Source organism: Podarcis vaucheri (genome assembly GCF_965113315.1).
Source record: "Podarcis vaucheri genome assembly, chromosome: 10".
In the NCBI taxonomy this organism is placed as follows: Eukaryota; Metazoa; Chordata; class Lepidosauria; order Squamata; family Lacertidae; genus Podarcis; species Podarcis vaucheri.
In genome coordinates this window covers 58847854-58865151 of record NC_138748.1, presented here as the reverse complement: position 1 = coordinate 58865151, position 17298 = coordinate 58847854, and the positions used below count along the sequence as shown (strand labels likewise).

General features: G+C 45.2%; 1 protein-coding gene across 1 annotated transcript in view; it reads left to right on the top strand.

The window, feature by feature from the left end:
- EPS8 (EGFR pathway substrate 8, signaling adaptor) overlaps positions 1-17298 on the top strand; it is a 63338-nt gene that overhangs the window by 11039 nt on the left and 35001 nt on the right. Inside the window, exons 3-8 of the mRNA XM_082241241.1 lie at positions 1758-1825; positions 4778-4939; positions 5200-5349; positions 9696-9778; positions 11205-11341; positions 12550-12697. Of these exons, the coding sequence (XP_082097367.1) occupies positions 1758-1825; positions 4778-4939; positions 5200-5349; positions 9696-9778; positions 11205-11341; positions 12550-12697 (748 nt within the window). The remainder of the gene's footprint in view (positions 1-1757; positions 1826-4777; positions 4940-5199; positions 5350-9695; positions 9779-11204; positions 11342-12549; positions 12698-17298) is intronic.

Below are 17298 nucleotides of genomic sequence, written 5' to 3'. Positions count from 1 at the left end.
CCTTGGAAGCCGGGAGAGCGAGAGGGGTCGGTGTGCACTGACCCCTCTCGCTCTCCAGGCTTTAGGTTCCTTTCAACCTGCTCTTTGGGGCTGGCGGGGGGAAGCCCACCACCAGCCCTAAAGAGCAGGTCAGGGAGCAGCGGAAAGACGCAGCGGAGAGGCTCCTTCCATAGCCGTGCGTCACCTCTCCAGCCGGGAGACGGTCGCGGGGGGCTGCTTTAGCCCCACATGCACGCTCTCCCGGCTGGAGAGGTGACACGGGGCTGTAGCGGTTCCTGCCATAGCCGTGCGTCACCTCTCCAGCCAGGAGAGGGTCGCGGGGCTATGGCGTCTTCGCTCCATAGGACGCACACACATTTCCCCTTCATTTTTGAAGGGGAAAAAGTGCGTCCTATAGAGTGAAAAATACAGTAGTTCTTACCATCACAAAGTTGTTCCTAACGTTTAGTTGGGGTCTCCCTCATTTTATTTTTTAAAATATATTTTTATTAAAGATTTCTTAGTTCCACTGGTTCAGATCCAACCCTCTGAGGGGCAGAATTATCCTCCATCTCTTCTGCTCCTCTAGTGTCTGCAATAGGGGTTAGTTTGCGTTTTAATGAGAAACCACCTAATTTACGCTTCTCGAACCAATACGCAAACACGCAGCTATCCTTTGAAGGGTGCTCTTCTTCTCCAAACACATTGTATTAGAGGAAAATGTGTGTGTGTGTGTATTGTGTATGCTAGTGACAAATGACACTGCAACGCATGAGATTTGAAAGTCATCCCCACAGTCTAAAAGAAAGGGAAAAATTAGCTCCACCCACTAAAATAGTTGTTTTCCAATTCTGGAATGGAAGACAAATGCAATGATGGTTTGCCAGTTCTGATATCATGGCAAATTATGTTCACCACTTGGCAAGAAATGGAGAGGGCACAGGTATGTGTGGAGAAGAATTGGTAATTGGCAAGAGTGAAGGAGGTTGTGTTAGCAGGTGTGGGCTGAGTGTGCGTGGAATTTGTGTGGGAATTGAGTGTGTGGAAGTGTGTTGAGTGAGTGGGGTGGATTTTCTGGTTTTTGATATTTCATCTGTTTTCTTCTGTGTTATGTTGCAATCTTTTACAATGAAAAGTGGTACATTAATACATTATAACGCTTTTTTAATTAGAAAAATGAACACTGTTGTGCATAATGATGCCATCTCATCCAAAATTAATAACTGGCATCCATGTAACCATTCCTTAAACACATTCCTCTCTCTCTATTCATTTAATCTGATCAATATTGCCTAAATCAGAGTTGTTTTTATGTAATGAGCGTTCACAGACCTCCGTGCTGTGTGATCTGGAAAATTGTTTGGACTGAAACCACGTCTATTGACCAGTTTCTTAAAAAAATATGAGCAGAGAGTCCCAGAAGTGTCACATAGTTGTTCCACTCTTGGGGTTTGCAGTGAATTCTGACTTCTACTCACTTTCCTATATTGAAGAGAATTGCAGTCCTTGCTGTGCTTTGAATCAACCCTCCTCCTTCAGCTTCTGGTGTTTAACACATTGTATGTAAGCAAAGCAGATGGAGATGTATTTGAAGGCTACTAATCTCAGGATAAATGGCACTTTAAACATACCCTGTGCAAAGAGTAAGCTGGAATGTGAAAATGAAGATGGTAAATCTCTCTTTTTCTTTCTTTCTTTCTTTCTTTCTTTCTTTCTTTCTTTCTTTCTTTCTCTCTCTCTCTCTCTCTCTCTCTCTCTCTCTCTTTTTAAAAAAACAGAGCAAAGGAAGAATTATGCCCGCGATAGTGCCAGCAGCATATCTGAAACATCGCAGTACCACGTGGAGGTAAGAATTCTACAGATTTATTTGTATTATTTCATTTACAATATTTAACCTAATTTTCACTTGCGGGATTTGATGGAAATAGCTGCTGCAATGCTGGACAAGCCTGAAGATTAACCGCCAGACTTAAATTACTTGTACGTTTACATCCCTCCCTAACATAAATACAGACTGTGCTGTTTAATGGAAGGATTGTTCTAACCTGGACTAGGGGAGGTCAGGGTTGAAGGCACTGATTAACCACAACCCGGCTGCAAGGACGGAAAAAGTGAGAAGAATTCTGTGCGCCAACTCTTGAGGGAGAAAAGTTAAACAAGTGTTGCTGTTGTTTGCTTTTGTCTTACTAACTTTCAGCCTGCCTCCCTTCTGTTTTAGAGAAACTAGTAAGAAAAGGGAAGAAGAATCAAATTGTTGATTGATTGATTGATTGATTTGTGAGCAGAAACAACCTTAAACTGGACACTTAAGACCTAAGGACCATTCGCCCTTGTAGAGCTCACATCAGCCATATCACCCCTGCTAAGCCGCTGAGAAAGCCTTGCTCCAGGCGCCTCTTCAGTTGGTGGTTAAGGTCATGGTGACGTGAGCAAGGCTTTCTCTGTGGTGATGCCACAGTTAGGAAACGCACTCCCTTTGTTTAAATTAATGCTTGAAGTATGCTATATTTTGTAGAACCCATTGTGTTTTCTGATCAGTTTCATCCAACATAATGTTTTTTAACCTTGCAGTTCTTCTGTAACGAATGGGGCGTAGGTTGGGCTGGAAGCTGCCTGCGGCTCCATTCAAAAACATTCCTTAAGGCAGAAATAAGCCTTGTTGCATTTAGCACCTCAGATGTCGACCTCTGCAAGAGCTTCGAAAGAGAGAGCTGGAGCAAGTGAACAGGGGTGGCTTTGGAAAACCCTGATTTAGTGCTCTGTGCGAACACAGAGCTAGGATTCTCAGAGTCTTTTTAATGAGGCTGCCATCCTGTCAATGATTCTGAGTTAACCCCTTAGCTTAACTCTAAGCCTCTGGTGCACGCCTTTGGTCAAGGAAGTAAGTGGAGAGGCTCATCAGTCTGTGGAAAGCCAAGCAGAGGTGCAGCAGAAAATGAATTAAGTGCTTCTTTGCTCACCTTGGGCTGAGTGGCTGCACAACTAGTAATGAGGGCCTTGTAAATGTTACTTCCCACACACTTCAAATTAAACCTCAGTGAGTTTCCAGGCATACTCCAAAGAGCAGGTTTTGACCTTTAAAACTCTGAAAAGCCTGTGCCCTGATTGTTTGAAGGAATGCTGCCACTCTTTCCTTCTCTGCCCTCCGACAGAGGCAGTGGAGGAGGCCCTGTTGAGGGTGGCTCCACGGTCTGGAAAATAGATGCATGGAACCAGGTCCAGGGCCTTTTCAGTTGTGGCTCCTGATTTTTGAGATTCCCTCCCAAAGGAGGCTTGCTTGGCCACCTTAGCCCTTGATTCTAGGAGGACTTACTAATTTTAGACGGCTTCTATGGATTATAGTAATTCATCGTGTATTGAAACTGATTTACCGGTTGCTTTCAGTTGTTCTACTAAACAGTTTGCTGATACACATAAGTTGTTCAACTCAGATGCTAGCTGCAAACCTGTTTTGTTTTGTTTTCTACACTTGGCTTTTTAAATGTAGACACTGTATTAAAAAGCCCAGCAGAAACAGGCACATACAAACGAGCTCAAGGTGACTTTGATGGTTCTCGCCCTCTCCATATTATCCTCACAATAACCCTGTGAAGTAGGTTGGACTGAGAGTTGGTGACTGGCTCAAGTTTACCCACCGAGCATCATGGCCAAGTGGGGATTTGAACCCTGGTCTCCCATGTCCTAGTGCAGCGCCCTAACCACTGTGCCACACTGCCTGTTTAGCTGGCACCTACATTGCAGATCTTAGAAAATTGTCTCTCTGATACAGTATTTTGTTCTAATGTTTTACTGTTTTCCTTATCTGCTGTTGCAACCTGCCCCGGGCCCTTAGGGCAAAGGGCGGGTTACATTTTTGTATTTTAAAGTAAAACAGAAACGTTATTCATTTGTGTGTGTATCTGCCCCCCCCCCAATCTAGGTAACCTAGGAACGAGAGGTAAATATCCTAACTAAATAGCCAATAGATTCATCTCCATATGGAGTGACAAACTGTATATGCAAAGACATAAAGATGAAATAACATGTGCAGTTGCACAAAACAAATATTTTCCGAAGCCTGTGTCTGCATCCAGACGCATTTAAACTCATCAGTCATCTTCAATAACAGAGAGATAAGTAGAAGCAATTGTAAATAAGAAGCAACTGTTGTTGTTTAAAAGAAAGAAATGTTTTAAATTGCACATTTAAGTCATTTCAGAAACACCATTGTGGTTGTCGGTGAAATGGGTTTTTAAAAGTAAACCTCTGCCCTGAATTTTCCCCTAGCCCATGGGTTGGCAGATTAAAGCCCGGGGGCTGGATCTGGCCCAATTGCCTTCTGGATCTGGCCCACAGGCTTTCCAAGAATCGCTGTGTGGATCAGCGTGGGGATTCTGATCATTCCCGTCCCCGCCCCCACACCGTGGCGGCGCCTCCTCCCTCCCTCCTCCTGGCTTCTCCCTGCCCTGCCTAGAGGAGGAAGGGGGCTGGGTTTTGTTGAGCTGCGGTTGGCTGAGCGCCATTTTAAGCAACTCCTCTCTGGAGCCAGCCCTTTTGCGCTGCTCATCATCCCTCCACTGCCGCCACCGCTAGCCCCTGCTGCTCGCAAGGCACAGGTAAGCAGCCACCGGGGCTCATCCGGTACTGTGGAGAAGGGAGGGGAGAGCCAGTGGATTCCCCCTCTCCAAAATATAGGCCAGCCCCCCACAAGTCTGAGGGACAGTGGACCGGCACCCTGCGGAAAAAGTTTGCTGACCCCTGCCCTAGCCCCTCTTTAAAACCACATCCATTTTTTATCTGTTTTCCTCGTCTCCCTTAGCACTTGACCACTTTTGTCTTGGATCGGAAAGAGGCCATGATCACGGTGGATGACGGCATAAGGAAACTGAAGCTGCTGGATGCCAAAGGCAAAGTGTGGACACAAGATATGATTCTCCAAGTGGATGACAAAGCTGTCAGCCTGGTGGACTTGGAATCAAAGGTACCGTGAAAAGCCTTTTAAGCATTGTGCCTTCGTATTTTCAAAGTTGCTGGGGAAGAGAGAAATTGTCTTGGGGCTAGGGGGAAACCGCTTTCTTTTTCAGGGTTTTGTATCATTTTTAATAACTGCTTTACGGTCCTCTCTGTGTGAGCAATAGTTCGTAAGTCACGGAGCTTCTCAAGCTTCCACGCAATTGGGTTCTTTGATTCAGTGGCTTTGAGTAATAATTTGAAGATTTGCCATCAAATCTTCCTTTGCAGAATGAGCTGGAGAATTTTCCCCTCAGCACAATCCAACACTGCCAAGCTGTGATGAGCTCCTGCAGCTACGACTCCATCCTTGCCTTAGTTTGCAAAGAGCCAGCCCAAAGCAAAGCAGATCTCCACCTTTTCCAGTGCGATGAAGTTAAGGTAAGGCAAAAGACAGAAACGGAGGGCGCTTGGCCTTTTAACTTTGCTTCGCTTAGGGCTTATCCACATCCACCTTTCCTCTGCTCTTTCGTTCTTTCTTTGTTTGTTCAATAGATTTTATTAAGGTTCGAAAGAAAATATACAAAGGTTAATATCAGATATCCAATGTCTTTGTATCACAGATAAAAGAAACCAATCTAAATAGAAACAGAAACCAAAAGGAGGGGAGGCGAGAAAAAGGAAAGGAAAGGAAAAAAGAGAACTTCCTATTCTTCGTCTGTCAGCTATATATAGAAAATTACTCAATGCATCCACTCTCTATAAACCAATATTTTATCCAGTCCTCAAACCCAGATATCATAAGTTCATGTTCTTTTTCATGCAACGAATCTGGGGAGAGGTCTTTGGGAAGGCTGCAATTGGCCCCTGAGCCTCAGGTTCCCCACACTTGAAGACCTAGAGGCTTAAATATGCTTTTAATTAGGAATGCAAGAAGAGTCCTGCTGGATCCGACCCCAAAGCCCATCTAGTCCAACACCCTGTTCTCACAGTGGCTAACCAGATACCTATGGGAAGCCCACAAGAACAGCTATTTTATTGCTGGTGCAAAGTGAAATACTTTTAACCTTGTGACTTGGGTTTTCTGATTTGATTTTTGAACTGCCTCAAGAAGGGTGCTTGCTGTTGCTTTGCTCTGAAAGGTGGTGTAAAGTAGTACATTGATTACCTAATTTATTATTTAACTAAGACCCATCTAGGACAACATTCTGTTTCCAACAGACATCAACATCCGTTGCCCTCCAGATGTTGGGCCACAGCTCCCATCAGCCCCAAGCAGCATGGCCAGTGGTCAGGGGCGATGAGATTTGTAGTCCAGCAACACCTGGAAGGCACCAGATTTCTTAGCTATGCAACAGACCATGGTTTTTCAGACTGAGATTGAGTCCAAACAGGGCCAAAGTGTGAACTGACCTTTAGCTAAGCCGCTCAGTCCAGCTGCAGGCAGAGCTCATTTTCCTGCCGCAGTAATGTTTTCACCTGCTTGGCCCTCAGGGTATCCATATAAATTGCTTGGATAGTTTACTCTGCCACACTGAATCAACTGGACATATATTGGAGGTGACATTCTGTTTTCTCCTGAATAAGATTCTTTTGCAAAATACTGAAGGGAGATGTCTTGTTTGGGGATGGAATGCTTGTTCTGCAGCCATTGTCCGTAGCTGGATTTCTATTTTATTTTTTAATTTCTTGTGAACAAACTTGATCCAAGTGTCCCCCAAGCTCAAAGGAACGTTGGTGAATGTTGGCAGCCACTGAAGTGTGTTTGTCAGCATTTACTGGTGAACACCCGAAAACTGGGGAACAGATGGTGACTGTCAAACATTCCCCAGTGTACGTCTTGAGCGCTTGGATATTCACAGAAGATTTCCACAGCTGTCAACATTCATTAAATTTGGGTCATTCCCTGTACTAGACAGATTAAAATATATAACTCCTTTCCTTTAAGCCTTAGTGTTGTATCCAGCTAAATTCTACTCACAGGAAACTCAGTGAAATTAAGAAAGTAAGAAGAGCTCGTTAGATCATACTAATAACCCATCAAGTCCATCATCTTGGTCTTGTAGTGGCCAAACAGGTGCCTGTCGGAAGCCCATGAGCAGGACCTGATGAATTAATCCTAGATCGGTCATCTCCCATCAATTTCAGTAGGTCTACTCTGAGTATGGCTAGTACTGGAGCATATTCACAGGAACTTCATTTGCTTTACCAGCCCCTGCTCTTTATATCCTCTTTCTATATCCCGCAATGTATGGCCTGTTGAAGATCTGATGCTTTTGGAACTGTTCCAGTGATAGTAACAGGACGATGTCTGGTTGGCCCATGTGGCTGCCTAGCAGAATCTGTTTTCCCAGGACAACGGAAGTGGGCTCCAAGAATATGTCAGAGCTGCAGTGTTTTAGGAGATCGTAATCGTGAGTGTAAGCAGGCAACTTCCGAACTATCCACCAAAGCAGTAATTGTAGCTGCTTAAATTTGTTTCCTGCCCCTTAGCTTCCTTGCAAACTCAAGAATAGCCTTTCTGGTTATATGAAAGGTCCTCTCTGTGGTTATAAACAATAAACAAAACACCTAAAGGTGCACGACCAAATGTGTACAATTTCCACATAAATCTTTAGATCCAAAATAAAGACCCCAAAAATTAACAGCAACAATGCCTCCAGGCAATACCTGGATTTCAATATTGCAATAATCAGATAAACATCATGATGTACTGATATATCACGATGTCTGAAATAAGGATGGAGCTATGTAGAGGCACTGGCTGGTTTCATTGTGATTTGTGATTTTTGCATAGCACACGCACCATGATCCGTGATATATTGATAGGTCATAATTCTCGAAACCGATATCACGATGCAGACTTCAAACTAGTTTTGGACGATACATGGCCGAGCCCTACTCATGAATAGTTCACGTCAGACAATGTGACAGGTTCAGTCAGTACCTCTGCAGTGAATTAATGCCCAAGAATTCCTGAGTTGGCTGGCTGATGTACTTCGAAAACGACTGCCAGAGCCCGTTACGAGGAAATCAGGGAGACAATGATCAGAGCCTTCTTTCAGAGTCTTGCTTTGACAGGGCAGCAGAGACTGATCAGCCCTGAGCTAAAAGTGACTTTTAGGACCGTGACGCTCCTGCCTGACTGGATGAGAATGTGATAGTTTTGGCTTGCAAAGAGAAGTGCAAAGAGCACTGACTAATATTGGCAACTTTATCCTTGTAGGGTTTTTAAAGAACAGCTGTTCTGTATTTACTTGGAAGTGGAAGATTTGCTGTGTGCCGAATACCCTTTTTAATTTATTTATTTTTTGCTGGTGTGCCAATAACCTCGAAGCAGAGTCTGGCTTGCTGCCAGCCAATATCCCTAAAGATTATTGACTCTCACCTATTACGGCTTTCCTGAGGTGGTTGGCATGTGAGCAGATTTAAGCTGCAAACAGCAATCTGTATCTCATAGGTGCAATCGAGCTCTGTAATGAGGTTGGCACCAGTCTGTCTCAGAAGACAATGGAGGATAGCAGCTTTGTAGGTGAAGTTGGAATGGCTGGAGAGTTACAGTGCCTGCTGTGGCTGAAGAGACCAATATGAGAGGGAAGAGAAACACAAAATAATATAGAATGGTAGATTTGGAAGGGAACCCATGTAGTCAGCCCTTCGTAATGCAGGAACCACAGCCTCTGAGTAAAGTGAAGATGAATGGCAATATAATCAGGATGGACTCAGAAATATCATTCGCTGGAGGTATTTGCTCTGCCACAGATGGAAGCAGGATTATGTACTAGATATATTCTCAGATCTACCAGGGCTCGTACATCCTGACAAAACCCTTCAGGGATGTGGTAGAGCCTGTTTGGCTTAAGGCAGGGATCTGGAATCTTGTCGGAATCTCCATTACGACCGAGCTGATAATGCTCATCTTCTTCCGGCCGAGTCCTCCACAATCGCCTCCGACGTGATTGACGACCTGAGCCTCTGACAAGGCTCCAGGCACAACCCATTCAGCAGAGTAACAAAGCAGTAGAAGTGATGCGATTTATGACTACATTGCTATGCTTTATTTTCTAGCTACGCAGACAGAAAAGTAATAATCCTCTCTCTGTGAGAGCAGAGAGCAACTGAAAAAAACAAAGGAACAGGAAACCAGTAACGTCACATCCGTCTCCTGTCTTCCGTGAGACTTCCAACAGCCTGGAATGTCTCTGGAATGTAAATAGAGTCTTGTGACTCCAAAGCACTGCACAGTGGCAAACAGAAACTAACAAATCTGTCATGTGTTCAGCTACAGGTCTCATCATCACCGACCATTGGCTATGCTAGATGGAGCTGATGGAGAGTTATGTCTCTCCAGATGTTGATGGACTCAAAAGGTCCCCATCCCTGATAGAGATTACATACTTACAGTGTGTTTGATAGCCTGTGAATTTCCAACACCCCAAAGTGATGGCTGAATCAAACTTGGCAGTGATCCTGGGATGAGGCTTCAGCATTCCCCATAACCCCTTACTTCTTACAGGGACTAGCAGAACTTGGATAAATAGTGCAAACCACATTCTAGATGTGCTTAATTTGTGTGATCTATGCATCTGCCCTGAGACCTGCGGGTATAGGGCGGTATGCAAATTTAATAAAATAACCATTCTTCTTATCTTGCTGCTGAATTTGGGTTGCTCTCTGGGCAGAATTTTGCTTTGCTCAGCATCTTCTTAACACAGCCCTGCTTTTAAGATCTTACGCTATTTGGTATCGAATTTTCTGTTTTCACCTGTTGAACTGCTTCTGCCCAGGCAAACTTGATCCATGAAGACATTGAAAGTGCAATCAGCGACAGCAAAGGGGGGAAGCCAAAGAGGAGATTCGAAACACTCAGGTAAAGCTTACGTTTCGATTTGCCAATGCTATCCTATATTCTTCCTAACAGTGAACTCAAGTGCGGAGCACCGATAGAAGTGGGGTCAAAATGCAGCAGAAATGAGAGAAGATGGGTAACTTGTCAGTGTGCTTGCAGCATCCTTGGGGCTTAGTCCAAGGCAAACTTCCTGAAAGGAGGTAGACAGGAACTCTGCACAAATAAATATATATGGGGTTATTATGTGCTCCACATGGGTTGTTCCACTGCTACAGCAGGGATTTTTATTTCCTCTTCTCCCTTCTGAGCCCTAGAAATCTGTCCTACAGGGTCCTTCAGCCCATCAGAGCTGATTATGAGGTTGGAGGGGGTGTAAGGCTACAAGGGATAGGTGAGGAAGAAAAAGTTCTGTTGTGTGCACAGATATCTGTGTTGGTTATGGCCCACAGTGTAGTTGTTGTTGTTTAGTTGTTTAGTCGTGACCCCATGGACCAGAGCACTCCAGGCACTCCTGTCTTCCACTGCCTCCCTCAGATCCTTCATGGATCACTGCCTTGCCATGGCGAAGGGGCTTAAATAACTCAGAGAAGCTATGGGCTATGCTATGCAGGGCCACCCAAGACGGACAGTTCATAGTGGAGAGTTTTGACTAAACGTGATCCACCTGGAGCCGGAACCGGCAAGCCACTCCAGTATCCCAGCCAAGAAAACGCCTTGGACAAAAACAACAGGCACAGTGTAGTACTCTGTACTAAAAATTATTAAATTCTTTAACAAAAAGAGCTAAACACTTTCACTTACTTTGTCTTCCCTGTTCAGCAGTGCCCTGCTTTTGCTTCTTACAGATTATGGTACTCAGGAACAGAAATGTGTAGGTTAAGTAGTAGTGTTTTGTTGTGGGACTCATGCGTGTAGAAATGTTTGCAACCTTGAGCATTCCCTGGTTTTTTGGGGGATGGTCCACTCCCTCATGGGCACTTAGTCTCTTTCCACAATAGCTCCTTTGGAAAAACCTCACACCCTGCCTGCAAATTGGGAAGGGGGACACTTTCCCCACCTATTAGTGAAATCTCTTCTTTTATAGATGCTGACAAATTATCTTAAGTTCTCTGGAAAAGTGTGTCAGCTCTTGCTCAAAAACACATACATTTATTTTAGCGGTGTGTTATTTTGCTTTTAGTCTAGCGCCTGCTGTACAAAGACGATGATATTACTTTGGTTTTGATATGCACGGTATTCAGCCTTATTGAAAGGCTCCTCCTTAGATTCAGATGTATAATTTATTGATGTTGCTTTGTCCTGCTTGCTAGGGAGAGCCAGCTAGGCATGCAGCTGAGAGTTCACAGTACAAGGGTTCTCTCTCTCTCCCTGCTATTCTAATAAACCATGGGGGAAAGAGGTTTCATTTTCTCAGCATTTCGCTTTTGATTTGCTGTCTCCCACCCAGGATGCTTTCCAAAGTTGACGGTGCCATTCCTCCGCCTCCGAAAGCACCAGCTCCCGTCCCTCCAGGTACTGTCACTCAGGTGGACGTCAGAAGCCGGGTAGCAGCCTGGTCCGCTTGGGCAGCTGAACAAGGAGACTGTGAGTGTTGCGAAAACTGTGAGATAACCTTGCATAGCAGAGACTGGCAACGTTCTGTGCCAAGGCTGTCGGTTGCATGGCCTTGGGCTGTATGTGGCCTGTTGACCTTGTCTGTGACGAACCTCCTCTCAGGGTGTAGGCAAGGCTGTCTGAACTCCACACACAAAACCGCCACATTAGTTTGGATGACTTATCAAGAAGAGCTAAATTCTGCTTTGTATTGTTTATTCTGAGTTCTTTAATTTTTTTGACGGGGCGGGATTTTAGGCTACAGTGTTTTGCACATGTACCAGGGAAGAAGCTTTGTTGAACATTGATTTCTGTGTAAAAATGCATGCAGTTGCTTTGCTGTGGTTTTTCTTGCCATGGAGAAGGGCAGTTAGCTAATCTGAGCAGTGAAGTCCCAATCTCTGAAAATCTTATCCAACCACTCGGTTGGCTCCTAAGATTTTGACAACCACAGTTCGTTGCCCAAAGCAGGAACAATCTCACAGGTGATCCAAGTCACTACTGGTTGCTTCTCTTAGGCAACAACCACACCAGACATTTAAAGCACTATGATGCTGCTTTAGTAGGAGTAGGAGTAGTAATTGTTGTTGTTGTTGTTGTATGCCTCCCATCTATCTGGGTTGCCCCAGGCACTTTGGGTGGCTTCCAGCAAAATATAAAAACACAACAAATCATCAAACATTAAGAGCTTCCATATACAGGACTGCCTTCAGATGTCTTCTAAAAGTCATATAGTTAGACAGTCATGGCTTCCCCCAAAGTATTCTGAGAGTTGCATGTTAAGAGTGCCAAGAGTTGTTCAGAAATCTTTATTTCTCTCAAGAGCTACAATCCCTATAATGGTTTGACAATCATTCCCTCTTGACAGGGAAGCCTGGAATCTGTAGCCCTGTGAGGAGAACAGGGATCTCCTAACAACTCTCCTCACCATTAGCAAACTACCATTTCTGGAGTCCTTCGGGGGAAGCCACGATGTGGTATCATAATGTTTTAAAGGTTTGCTGTCAATGCAGCCTTCCTTTCCTATCATGACTCATTTCACAACATGTGACACACATCGTTTGTGATGGACTAAGAAATAGCCCTTCTGCTTCAGGTATTGTGGGCTTCATATTGTGGGTTGCAAGTCACTGGACTTTGAAAACACTCTAGGTTCCTGTCCAAGCTGAGTGGATCAATTGGTATGTTTCTTTCCTTAGTTGAGAAATCTAGACAGTACCACGAGCATGAAGAAACGTCAGAAATGATGGCAGCCAAGATTGACAGAGATGTTGTAAGTGAAAGAAGTGTGTGTGTGTGTGTGTGTGTGTGTGTGTGTGTGTGTTCTCACCATGTTGTCCAAATCTGGTGAGATGTTGGATGTTAGCTACTTTGTGAGGTGGGAAGATAGTTAATGGGTGCAAGGCCTCTTTGCTTCATTATGCTACATTTCCAAAGGATCCAACCCACTTTGAGCTCCTGCCTCAAATCTTAGTTGTAAATGGAGTTGAATAGCAACCCGCTTTCTCCTTTTCATTTTTACCATTCCTGGCTAGTTATTCAATTTCTACCTCAACCATTCTCTCAAAAGAGCCCAGGGCAGCACACAACAAAAACAGCAAAACAATATTTATTTGTTTGACTAGTGTCAACAGTTATTTTAAATACTTATAAATGTATTGTATTCATATATTTTATAAAATCAATCTAATATAAATTTAATATTTATGAATAAATTTTAATAAATAAAATATGTATGAATGTATCCATTTTTAAACAATTTGAAACATCTGGAAACATTTCAGCCGTCACATGCAGATGGTAATTTCAAGATTGCCACAAATAGCATCTTCCGGCCATCAGATGCCTGCGTATTTTTGTCCGCAGGGAGGTCGTTCCATGAATGCATGCCGCTGCCAAGAAGGCCCTGTCATGGGTGTCGGCACCCACCAAGTGACCCCCAGTGGCAGCTGTGGAAGCTAACCTTTCTTCCCTTCCTTGCTCAGAACGAGCCCTTTGAAGGTTCTCAGCCTTTCGAGTGACGTCGTTGTCCTTCTGAGGGAGATGGCACACCTGCATGGCCAAGTCAATCAGTGCAGAGATCTTTCTATGCTTCTTCTCTGTGCCACCTTTAGGCCTGCAGTCATTCCCCATCCCTTTTCATTCCAGCAGAGCCCTGGCCAGCAGCAGGAGATGGGTTGCCCTTCCACGTGATCTTGAGGATCAAAACACCCAGACAGCATTTCGTTTCTGTTTCGTTTCTGTTAGATAGCCATATTTTCAACAGTAGGCACACAAAGTATGAGGGGAAAGCTCCTATCTGTAGCCCTGAAGTGGCTGTGCACCACAGAGTCCTGATGGGCTGGCGCTTCCTGCCATAAGCCCAGTGCGTGTTTGAGGAAACGAGTCTGCTTTCACATTTTAATTTTTGCATGTTTACAAGAGCATCTTGCTGCCTAAAGGGTGAAGGAGCAGTACCTTGGAGCTGGTTGCCTAGCAACCACAAGGCATTTGTCTTTCACTCTCTCAGATCTAGAAAATGACTGGATTGGACTTTCAGCAGAGGCCAGGAAGCGTGTGACAAAGGGCATGAAGAGAATATTCCAGAGGTACCGGGTAGCAAGGGCAAGATACACATAGGCCTTAGACCAGCCTTTCTCAACCTGTGTGTCCCCAGATGTTGTTGAACTACAGCTCCCATCGCCCCTAGCTAGCAAGGCCAGAGCTCAGAGATGATGGGAGTTGTAGTCCAACAACATCTGAGGACACACAGGTTGAGAACTGCTGCCTTAGACCAACCTTGGGTTCCCCGGCTGTTGTTGGACTACAGCCACCATCTTCCCTAGCCCAATTGTCAAGGCTGATGTGAGTTGTGGTTCAAGGACATCTGGGACCCCAGCATTGACGAGGGCTGCCTGGGAACTAACATCAGGGCCTGCTTTCCAGCTCTGGATGCCACAAGTCCATGAACCCTGAGATTTTTCAGATGACAAACAGGATACAAACCTAATAAATAAAATTTAAAAAGTTTGGAGCACCTACTCTTGGGCTCTCCTGTGTTGCACAGGACTGCTCTGTGTTGTGCACACGGTTTGTGCAGAGCAAACGTAAGAAAAGCTTTGCTGGATCAGGCCCCTCCTGTCCTCACAGTGGTCAGCCAAAAGTCTGTGGGAAGCACTCTGCCCACCTGGGTTCGCCAGCAGCTGGTCTTCAGAGGCATACTGACTGTCTTGATCTGTAGGCCCAAGGGAGGGCTCCGAGGGTGGTTTGATGCAGGGATGCCAAAGGAAGACGCTAAAAATATCAGAATGGGCAGTTCTAGTGCTTTATTAAAGAAAGGTGTGATCTCACAGCCTTCAGAGCCCCGCTGCCTTTACAGACTCGGGGTCAAAGCAACAAGCAGTCATCACGACTTGTCCACACCAGGCAAAGCATTTAGGCAATAACAACAATTTATTATTTATATGCCACTCATCTGACTGGGTTGCCCCCAGCCACCCTGGGCGCCTTCCAACAAATTAAAACACAGTAAGACCTCAAACTTTAAAAACTTGCCTATACAGGGCTGCCTTCAGAAAGCCAGATAGTTGTTTATTTCCTTAGCATTCTGCCTGGTTCCCTGTAATAGGGTTGCCATATTTCAAAAAGTGGAAATCCAGAGACAAAAGTTGTTGAGTGTAGTTGTTGCCATACGCCCGGAGATTTTTACTGATTTCAGGAAATTCCACCTGGGTGGATCCCAGATACATCCGGGAAATTCTGAATGTATGGCAGCCCTACCTGTAACCTCATTTCTTGCAGCGAGGGAGCCACCAGAAGGCCCTCAGAGCTAGGTCTTAGTGTCCGGGCTGAAAATTGTGTATAAATTTTGTAGTTATACAAAGGCAAGCTACCTCATCTGGTTTCATTAGCCCAATTAACTCACCCCTAGCTTGGGAGCCCCCTCCCAACTCTCTTCCATCTCCTAGATAAGGAGGTAGCTGACAGGCAGTCAGTGTGAAAAGTCTTCTCTCAACTAGCTAAGTGTTGCAAGCCCACAGATAAACATAGCATCAGAGTAAGCCAATTGGCATACAGTCATACCTCTTGTTACATTCGGTTCAGGTTACGTTCTTTCAGGATACGTCCTGCAGTGACCCGGAAGTATCAGAACTTCCAGGTTCGCCGCTCGTGCCTGCACAGGCGCTCAAAATGACGTCATGCACAGAAGCAGCGAATCGTGACACGCGCACACGCAGACGCGGGTTGCGTTCTGCTCATGTTGCGAACGGGGCTCCGGAATGGATCTCGTTTGCAACCAGAGGTACCACTGTATATTAAAGCAAGTATGTTTTAAGTATGTGGGCTGATTCTTGCCACAACTAACAATTGATCCCGGAGTTATATTGACGGGTCAAGATGCCGTTTACAGGCCTTCTGGAACATCGCCACCATTTGTTTCTGGCAGTGGAGGTGGAATATGACCATCATGGCTTCCTTGAATTTGTCTTACCTGCTTTTAAAGCCATCCATGTTGGCGGCCATCTCATGTACTGAGACTGTGCCTCGGGACGTACACCAGTTTTGCAACTGCACATTGCAAAGGAAGACTGGTAGTCGTGGAAAAGCTAGTTTGCTGTCAGTGCAGAGTCAAGGTCTGCAGAGAACCACACGACTTCCCAGAACACAGCCCAGATACTCCTTTTTTTAATCACTTAGTACATTCGTGGCTGCATCGGTGGTGGTTGGCCCCCTTGGAACTGGCAGGGCAGAAAACAGGGGAGGCCCACAGGAGGGAGAACCATAACCAGAGGCAATGACTTGTGGAACCAACTAATTATTGTTAATTTCTCCTTGCTGAATTCTGCAGAAGTGCAACTGAGACTAAGGAAGAGGAAGCAGAGAGACATTGCCCCCTCTCCCCCGGGGCTGATTGTAAATATGGAGGCAGGCAGGGACATTTGTCCTAATGGTCCAGGGGGGGGGTGTGGTTATATTTTCATTTGCCCCCCCCTTCCCACGTTTTATCTTCACTGCTGTCCTAGCTTAGGGAGACCCACTGAGCTTAAGGGCTGAGCAGGAATTTGAACCCGGGTCTCCACAGTCTTGCCTAACACTCTCACTCAGGGGTAGCAAAGCCTTCCAGATGGTTTCTCGAATCCAACTCCCTTCACCCTCTGCCACCACGGCCAATAATCAGGGTTGGATGGGAGTTGTCATCCAACATTTGGAGGGCTCCCCATGGACTACCTCTTCTCTAACCATTATACTATACTGCCTCACAGGCAGAGGGTGGGTGTTTATAGAGCAGGCTTGAGACTTGAGTCCTGCTTTCAGGTCCTGCACAAAGCCTGACCCTGGCGGAAGCAGTCTAAATACCTGTGAAGTACATGCATCAGAAAAGTCTTTGGCTGCACTGGGTTATTAGCTCAGTCAGTAGAGCTTGAGACTCTTTACTTTCAGGGTTGTGGGTTCAAACCCCATATTGGGCAAAAAGATTCTGACATGGCAGGGGGTTGGACTAGATGACCCTCATCGTCCTTTCCAGCTCTAAATTTCTATGCACCATACCTTTGCTTTGCCTCTCAAGCTGAGTGCTAAAAATATTTGTGGTCGAATCAATTTCTTTTGCCCCAGAATGCAAGAACCCTGGCTGTCGAAACAGTAATAGTTTTATAGCTTTATAATAACTGGGCATTTGACGACTTAAGTTGGCCAGGATGAGGTGGGGTGAGTGATTAGCTGTCTGTACCACCCCAGGCAGGCCAATATTTCAGCAGTTTTGCCTGTGTGTGGGAGAACATGCAGAAGGAATTAAGTGTTCAGCCCCGGGACTTAATCATCTCAAATCTTACTTAGCAAGAGTCTTTGTTGACGATGGCTTCCTAAGGAAAATATAGGCCTGAGCTGTATAGAAATGTCAGGCATATTAATTTTAGCATGTGTCGCTTCCTGTGGATGGAATGTTCTCTTCATCCCCGCTGCGGGTT